Below are 9,104 nucleotides of genomic sequence, written 5' to 3'. Positions count from 1 at the left end.
ATTACCACTTGGAGTCTTTCCTTACACTGTTGGCAGTTTAGCATATTCCATTTCAGAACAGCCTTGCACTCCCAGACCCCTTTTGAACCAGCATCTCAGACCACTTAGTATTGATCCGCACAAGAGCCCTATTAAATGGGTATTATCCCCATTGTGCAGATAACACCTGAAAATCAGTGCCTTAGTTTAACTAAGGGTCTCACCAAAACCAGCGGTGCTTTCAATCTGTCATTATCCCTCCCTGTAGATGAATAAAAATGCCTTACTTTAGGCGCCTGAAACAAACAATTTTAGTTACATCTTTTTAAGTAACTGGTAGTGTCCATTCCACCACTGAAACTGTTTAAGGGACTAAAGACCCAGCATACGTTAAAGGCAAGGTCTTACCATCCACAAGAACTTGCTAGAGTATTGTATTCAATTATGATTTATTCCATTCTTTTTCATTTAAAAACCATGAGAGGAATATTAACTAAATTGCATGGCAACCACTTTAGAATACATTATTTGAGAATTGTGGGTAATAATATAATTTGCCCAGGCTCTTGAAAGATCCTAGCTGTTTAATAAACATGAAAAACTTACTCCCAACTAGCGTGACAAGACCTCTTTGCCCAGTTTTCCTTTATCCTCTGACATTTGGACATCCAGTAGTCCATTAGGCTACCAGTGTAAACACAAGAACTGTTACAAATGAAGCCAGGCCAAACAGTTAAGTGAACTCCAAATAATTCGATCTAAATTGTTTATAACCCTGTACTTCATACCACTGCTGAATCATCACCCCTAGCAGTAGCTTTCTTAGTGAAGAGGTAGTCACAATAAAACCACTTAGGTCCCAGCAAACAGGAATAAACAAGTAAATTCTCTAAGCACCAGAGGAGCAACAAGTTCTGTCATAAGGAGAGTATTTGCAAGACCATGCAAGAAGAGTTCTAAAAAATTAGTTTTTAAAAAAACAGGTTAGTATTTCTGCATTACTGTGTACACAAATATGTATCAGAATGTGCCAGTCCGCTTAACAGTTTGCTAGACTAATAGAAATTAAATGTTTGAAGCTCTTAAGGAACTAAGTCACTTAAGATCTTTGAGAGTTTCTTGATTTTTATCTAACCAAGGAAACATCTCTCAGAAAAGACCATTTTGTCAGTTTTTGATTGCAGTTACCATCTTACATAAACACCATTCAGCACTGTTAGAGGAAATATTTCAGAACTATGAGGAGCAAGCTCAGGTGAACAGCAGAAGGATGTTAGAAATGGAGAAATTTAGCTGATCAATGCCTTTCCATTTTTTTTAATAGCCTGTTGCTAAACACTAGAGGAAATTTCAATTTATGCTGAATTAAGGGATATTTCCAAAGCTGTCACATCAATTCAAAGATACAAAGGCCTATGTTTTTCATTTTTGTACAGGGTAATTTTGGTAAGCTAATAAAAACTCATGTTAAATGGTCTCGTTTTATTAACGGAACATTATGTTACAAGAATCCTGCACATAAATTCATGTCAGATGAAGTACCACTCTACTAATTCAGGAAATTAAGACATTGTTTTTGGAAGTATGCTGTTCAGTACCTGTCACTTGACTTATATTGCCTCAGGAAAGAAAAAATAGTAGGCAAGATACAACAGGGAGTTTTGAGCTTAAGTTGGGCTGAAAAAAACCTGTATTTAAGGAGACCTCACCCTTTCTTCAGAAATTAAAGCAAGTCCAAACATCTTTTTTGGCCAAACAAGATAAAGACAGCTTTCTCCTGGGAAAATCTTGGCATGACATCCAAGTTGAAAGAATTTTACACACTGTTATCAGCAGTCTAGCCAGGTTGAAAGCCAGAGACTCTAAAGCCAAAGAGCAATATATTCCATGTCTAACCTAAGAAAGGTGTTGAAATATATTCCCACCACCACTCTTTTTTTTTTTCCAAAGAAGTTTTTTCCAGGCCTTTGTGGGTTTGGATATGAAAACATTTGTTCACAAGAGGGCAATTCCAACCTTGCAATATACCACAGAAGTCTACAAGATACATACCAGAATAATCTGCTCAGCAGTAGAATTTCCTAGAATTAAAACAATGGCATACAGTAGATTACATTCTTCAGCTACACAGTCAAAAGCAACTGCAAAAACAGATGCTATTTTTCTTATAACTCCATTAGATGCAATTAATGTAATATCAAATACGTTAAAATCGTGACAGAAGTCAAATAGATCATTGTCCATCAGCTAAATGCACAGATCCATCATTTGCCTCAAAGTTAAAGAATTTCCAGATCCAGCAGGCACAGGCCTGGGAAGTAATAATCACTTCTTGAATTAACTATTACAAAAACTACCACCAAAAAGTGAGCTCCGCTAGCAAGTTAATACCTAAAAGAGCATTAACTTACTGCAAACACTACAAAATATGAGAACATTCTTAGGACATCGGAGAATGCTTTGGGGCTGCTCAGTAGACAGGTATATAACCTTTCATGAACGTCCACGGATTTCACCGCAACCTCTAAACTTCCCCATGAGAAAACTCAAGAACAGCCTTGTGGAAAAGACCCATGAACAACATCATTGTCACTAGCTCCCTTCAATACTTCAAGCCTCTTCCCCCTTCCAGCAGGAGCACCACAATGGTAAAGCAGAGAGTGGAATCTACACCACCATAGCTAAATACACCCAAAAACAGAACTCAATTTTTTATTTTTGCTTTACATTTCCAAGCATCTCCCATTTGATACCATGGCAAACTGAATGGTTAAGGAAATTATTTGCTCTTTTAAACTTAATGTTTACATCAAAAAGCATTTAAATACAGAGTTTTAAATAAGGTACTGTAACAACAATATTGATGCTTCTATTAAAGACTGACAAAAAGAGCTCAACCCAAAGGCATTAGTAAATAGTCCAGTATTTTGCAGTTTGCCTAATCAAACATTTTTGGCTTAGCAGAACGTACACCAAAAAAAAAAAAAAAAAAAAAAAAAATCAAAAGAAGAGAAAACTGACTTCTATTTCCAGTTCAACTACTGATTGACTGAGAGGTCTCAAGGAAGCCTTTCATTTTCCAACACTCTTCTGACTGTAAAAGGGGGATTATGCTTACTTACCGCATAGAAAGCTGAGAATTGAGAAGCATAAAGTGCTGCAGAGAAAGAAATACAAGTGCTGAGTACTATTACTCCACAGAAAAATAAAGAAAACTGGTTATTTTAAACAAGAAGTTTATTTAAACAACAAGACGCTTTACTTGAAGGGAAAACTATCTAGGATTTTTTTTTTTTTTTTTAAGAGTAATTTACCCCTACTTAGACAGAGATTGCTCTACATGTAACAGCTACGTACAAAAAAGTTATAAAATTGTCCTTGGTTTTACAATGATAAAAGAAAAACATTGAAATTATCCAATCAAACAAGGTATGCAAGGTTTTTGTTTTTAAACAGTGAGAGCAAAATAACTTACTGGAATAGAAAGATAAAAGTAGAAGGAGCATGCCACTAAGAAAGAAAGGGGCATTTTCACAGAACCAGTTTGTTTTCCCACCCCATCTCCATTAAATGTTGATCAAAACATACCATTGGCCATTTAGTTAAAAAAAATACGCATTATGTCTGTGCACATACACCAGTTACTTTATGTACAATAGAAGGAATAGGAAAAAAAATCAGAGAGAGAAGAGAGAAAACTATACTGTAGTAGTCAGAATGTGGCTGAACCAAGTCTCATTTTTCTAATTGTGAATGTGTCGCCTGTGGGAGCACAGTTCTGGAGAGGAAAGTAGCAGGTTCTTTTTTTGTGTGGTTTTTTTTTTTTTTTTTTTTAGTAAACTCCTCCTGTTTGCTGCTGGAACACATCAATTGTATCTTCATCCTCCATTTCCAACTATAGCAGAAAAGAGAAAAAAGGCTTTCAACTCTCCTCAGATATCTAGTATAGGCTGGGTTGTTCTTACATTTCCTGTCTTCATGTTTACTTTTTATGCAACTTAACCAGACCAGCCCCGCTCCCCTCCATCATCATCACTTTGTACATTTAACCTACTTCACCGTAACTCAAAAGCAAAGAAATTACATGGGGGAAAAAAAATGCCAGTTGATAGCTGTTTTCCTAGAACGAATTCTAGTATGTAACTTCAGGGTGCATTGTATGACTCTTATGGAAAAGATCGGCATTCATAATATTTTAATTTTGTTGCCTACTTTGCCATTGCATCTTCTTTCTCCTATCTACTTCCTCAGTTTACCTTAGAACTTTGCCACAATTCCACTTTGCTGCTGCTGTTCAAATTTGCAAATGGCTTCAGCTACAGCACTAAAGAAAGCAGACTATAATTAAGGCCCCTAGCCCAACCAGGCAGTAGAACCGAGCATCAGCAAGCACAAAAAAATTAAAAACACTTTACATGGTCAACAATGTAACAAACTGCCAGTGAGGAACAGCAATACTTCATTAAAATAATTCTCTTTTTTTACCATAATTTTTACAGTTGATATTCCTGGGATGTTAATGTTACCTACTGACAAAATCTGTACCAAGACTGAAGGAGTTGCTATAACTAACGTAAGCTGTATTTCTAAACAATCTCAATTTCTGCTCCAGCAAATCCAACTGGTCTATGGCATTTACCGCAGCTATAAATAGAATGATCCTTAGCTTCAACATAACATGGATGGAGAGAAAAGCACCCTGTTGCCTCAATTATCAGTATTTCAAGTTAAAAAGTTGCATAGATTGTGGCTGTAAGAGGCACATTCTTTGGAGCAACTGCTTAGAAAATAAAGATCTACTATAAACCTTCTAAAAACAAGAGCCCCTTATTTCATAACAAATGATTCTGAAAAGCATATAAAACTGTATCACTTGGAAAGGCTGATTAAACACAGCTATGTGGAGTAGTACAGAAAAATACTCAAGAGTCACAGTGAACCATTCTGTTCTTGGAATGGCCTTCGTTTTAACCAATTACAAACAGACAACCCAAACTACACAGTATTCATTAATTTTACGCCACTGAAACAGAGCTTCAAATTACAAATAACAGAAATTCACTTACAAATGCAAGTTTGCAAACAGGATCTCTGATAGCATCCTGGCAAGCTTATATAAAAAAATAAAGCCATTGCTTCAGGAAAAACTAAATTCTTAACTTACCGATTCTTACCTCAGAGCTGTGACTCAATAAAGTGACAGTTTTACAAGACTCACCATCTGTACGCTGTACTTCATTTTCTTATTTTATTACTATAGTGATACAGACTTATTATTCAAAACACTAAAGAAGTCTCAGATTCCATTTCCAATAATTCTAAACTAGTTATACCAAAATAATGGTAAAAAAAGATCAAGTTCTATCACTAATATATACAATTACACAAGTATTTTATCTGAAACAGAAGCATCAACTCCTGCAGCAAATTTCAAATACAGTTCTTTAGTCTTGCTTCTGTTGTTTACCTGTGCAGGTGTGTCTGTTTCGTTAATTGGCTGCCCATCGAACCGGAATCTGATTTGCCTCATTGACAACCCCTGGACAAAGAGAAGTAACACAAAGGGAAGTAAGTCTGGTGTAAAAGTACTCCCTAGTTTTCTCTTGAACATGTCACTGGAATTGCAGCATGATTAAAAGCCACATTCATAATGTATGATACAGTTTTCGTACTCCCCTCATGCACTGACTTTAAGGCATTTCACTACAAATCCTTGCAATCTGTTTTGTATTAAAAATTGCACTGTGTTCAATAACTAAGAGAAGCAACAGTGCCCCCACTGACTGCAAGTTAAAATAAAGCAATTTCTAGTACACAAGTCTCACCCCAAAGGCCAAGACTTTTATAGCGCTATTTAATAATAATTCACTTAAAAATTAGATGCAACACTTTGGATAACAAATGTCAAACAGTAATATTCAATACTCCTTTCTGATCTTCCCCAAAAGCAAAGGTATTCTAAAATATTTTTTCCAGAAATACAACCACCATCTATTCATCTGCAGCAAAGAGTAGCCAATGGTAACTTTTTGACCTTGAATTCCTATTAACAAGAAATCAATGGAACAAAGTTTTTCCATGCACAGCTGGAACTTTGAAAAAAAAAACCTAAAGGAATCTTCTACTTCCAGAAACTACTGAATAATATTTCGAACTAGCATTTCTACAACACAATAGTCATTTTGCTGACCTCTTCCATCCTCAGACTACTACTCATTCTTGCTTGAGCGAACAGATTCAAAAAGATAACTAGAGAGCAACAATGCCTTCTACTAATAACGTAAGCTTCAAATTCACAAGTTAGTTTTCAAAGGTATTCTACAGCACACTACATTCCGCAAAGGAAGATGAATGAAGTTTGAGGATACAACCAGAACCAAGAACCTTGGTGTCTACTTCTTCCCCAGTTCCATCTACTCTCTCTAAGAGTATCTAAAAATACAAGAAGCCTAGCTGGTTTTGAAGTAAATCCAATGTATTGCATGGTGCTGCTTCGGCATCTCTGAATTAGAAAAGAAGTCTTCATTTAGCCATGCAAGAGCAGATGTAACATACAAAAGAAAACTTAATGTAGTAATCATTTTTGAGAACTTGATTTCTCAGGAAAAATATTTTAATAAAGAATATGAGTAAACTTTTTGGTAAGACTTTATAGTTCACAGCAAAATGCCTTCTCTAGCGTGACTAAGATTCTGCAGTGTTCACTCAGAACATCATCGTATTTAAGAAAATCATGTGGCTAAGTGTCATGGCAGCAACACATTTTTGCACAGCAACATTTGGTTTGAGCCGTTTTCTCTGACACTGTGTTTCTTAAAATATGTATTTCCTATTCCAAAAGTGTTGTTTTTTTGCAGGTTGCTGACAACTTTATGAGCTGAATAAATGCTAGCTGAAAACATACTGAAAAACTGTACCTTGGTGAGATTAGCATCCACAAAAAATTAAGTATGTTCCATGGGTGATTTCTTCTCCACTTACAATAATTGCAAATAGTCTTGATCTCCTAAACGTATCATTCAAGGTTTAGTTACTTCCATTTTAGGTCTACTACATGCAATATATGATTTTCATTCTTTAAAGCTGCTAAATTCTCTACTACATGCAGCTTCCACCTCTCCAAAATTAAATCTAAAGTCCACAGCTTAAGGATTTTAAGATTGGGTATGCCTAGTTCGGAACACAAACAAAATAAAACTTTTAGAGACACAAAGAACAAATGCTTTTAAACAAAGTTTGAGAAGTAAGCACCTAAGAAACAAAATTTAAAGACAAGTCCATCTCCACAGAAATATCCTTTGGATACCTACTAGCTTAAAACCAAAATCAGAAAAAACATCTCCCATTCTAAACACTTTTTTTTTTTCCTCCAATTGGCACCTGGGGTTTTTTGCCTTTTTTTTTTGCTTTTTTTTTTTTAAAGGAGAGTAGAAATGTAGGTGAAAAGTTTCAGAATCTTACTTTTGCTTGTTTCCAAGTAACTGAAGTATGAATGGTACTTCTAAAATCATCTTTCCCAGGACTTTACAGACAATTAACCAATCCCCAAACTCCCAAAAAGACAGATATAACAGCACTTTATGTTTGGAAAAAGCAATACACAGTGATTTGCATAATATGAGTTTGTATGACAGAGGTAAGAAAAATGAGCTCAAAGCTTCAAACATTCACTAATCCCAGAACAGCCATACAAGAACATATTCACATGTTCAGTAAGAGCTGATTTTCCCTGTCTTTATTTTATCACTATCCTATTGTGCCAAAGGGTAAACCAAAGAGGTTTTACCACTCTGTATGCAAACTAGAGTTTGTTTTTCTTGGTGGCGAAATAGTTACCTCAATATTTTACACTGATTTTATTGTATTTGATGGTATCACTGAATATTTGTGTTTAAAAGAAAACCTTCCCCAATTCTAAACACTTTTGTAGAGATGGAACTTTCTGAAGGCAGACAGTCATTAAAAAATCATGGACAGCAGAGACAAAATTTTCCTAATCAAAAGCTTCATAAGAAAGTGTTAAATAGCACTACTCTTATACAGGTGTTTTTAAAACTTGCAATAGCTGCCTGCAACCTAGTAGGTTGGCTGCAGTTGCCACTACACTAGCAAAATACATTTTTTTGGTTCCTCAGAGGATTAATTTGACAACTAGGCCACAAGAGAAAAAACAAAGCTCATTATTAAATGTACAAGCTCCTTCTCAAGCTGGACATTAGACACCTTTAAACCCTGAAATACTCATTGATATTCTCTCATCTCAATACAATAATACTAAGCTAATAAATCAGAAGTCTATGACCAGACCAATTAGTTACTCAGTTATAAAAATACCTCTGATTATCACTCAACTCTCTATCCTAAGTTCACATCACAGGTTCCTAACCCACCCTTTCCATACTGGTATTTTTGACCACTAGAGTAACAGTTGCCTCCCAACAGCCTAGACCTATAACGCAGATTTCACAAAGATAACAGATCTTTATTTGACCCATTTCCTGTCACAACCCTGTCAGTCCACACTGTAACAAATCCTAAGAACAATACACTTTCCACAACACAATTCGTTTCTGTTAAGTCTTTATCATTTTGCCTATTTACATAGTTTTGAGACTTTACTATCTTCATCTGTCTCTACAGGTATGATCTCTCCCCCAGACTCCCCCAGTTCTCCTGACGATCATACAAGAGCATACCTGTCGTTCACAATAGGCTTTCATTAGTTTACTAAGTGGTGTATGCCTCTTAATCTTAAACTGCACCACAGACCCATCTTGCCCTGCCACCTTCAGATTAATGTGGTCATTGTTTTCAGTCTTCACTCCTTCCTGTTGAGGAAATAAAAGAAAAAAAAACACCACTTTTTTAAAGGGCATGAAACAAGAAGTTAACATTTTACCAAAGTGCAACAGGTCATTAAAAAGGAGGAAATAAAGATATTATAGCTGTTTACCAACTTGAAGCTTTGAATTAGCAAATAAAGGTCAGTACTTTTTATTGGGAAATAAAAAAAAAAGCCACACACTCACAAAAAACCCCCCAAGCCCTACTAATATTAGTTGTCATTCTTGAGATTGGTTAACATGCAAAGTAGCAATGAAGAGTTACTAGGCCAGTTGTTTTAC

At 35.6% G+C, this 9,104-nt stretch overlaps 1 protein-coding gene across 1 annotated transcript; it reads right to left on the bottom strand.

Moving 5' to 3' along the window:
• Nucleotides 1-3,198: 3,198 nt before the first annotated feature.
• Nucleotides 3,199-8,807, bottom strand: SUMO2 (small ubiquitin-like modifier 2; the record flags this gene model as incomplete). Its single annotated transcript, XM_009588014.1, has 3 exons — nucleotides 3,199-3,874; nucleotides 5,447-5,518; nucleotides 8,676-8,807. Coding segments are annotated over 3 exons (267 nt in total), but the record flags the coding sequence as incomplete, so codon positions are not given.
• Between the last annotated feature and the right edge of the window lie 297 nt (nucleotides 8,808-9,104).

Source organism: Fulmarus glacialis, unplaced genomic scaffold (genome assembly GCF_000690835.1).
Source record: "Fulmarus glacialis isolate BGI_N327 unplaced genomic scaffold, ASM69083v1 scaffold31231, whole genome shotgun sequence".
Taxonomy (NCBI): Eukaryota; Metazoa; Chordata; class Aves; order Procellariiformes; family Procellariidae; genus Fulmarus; species Fulmarus glacialis.
Note: the sequence above shows the minus strand (reverse complement) of the source record. Positions and strands in the feature narration are given on the sequence as shown.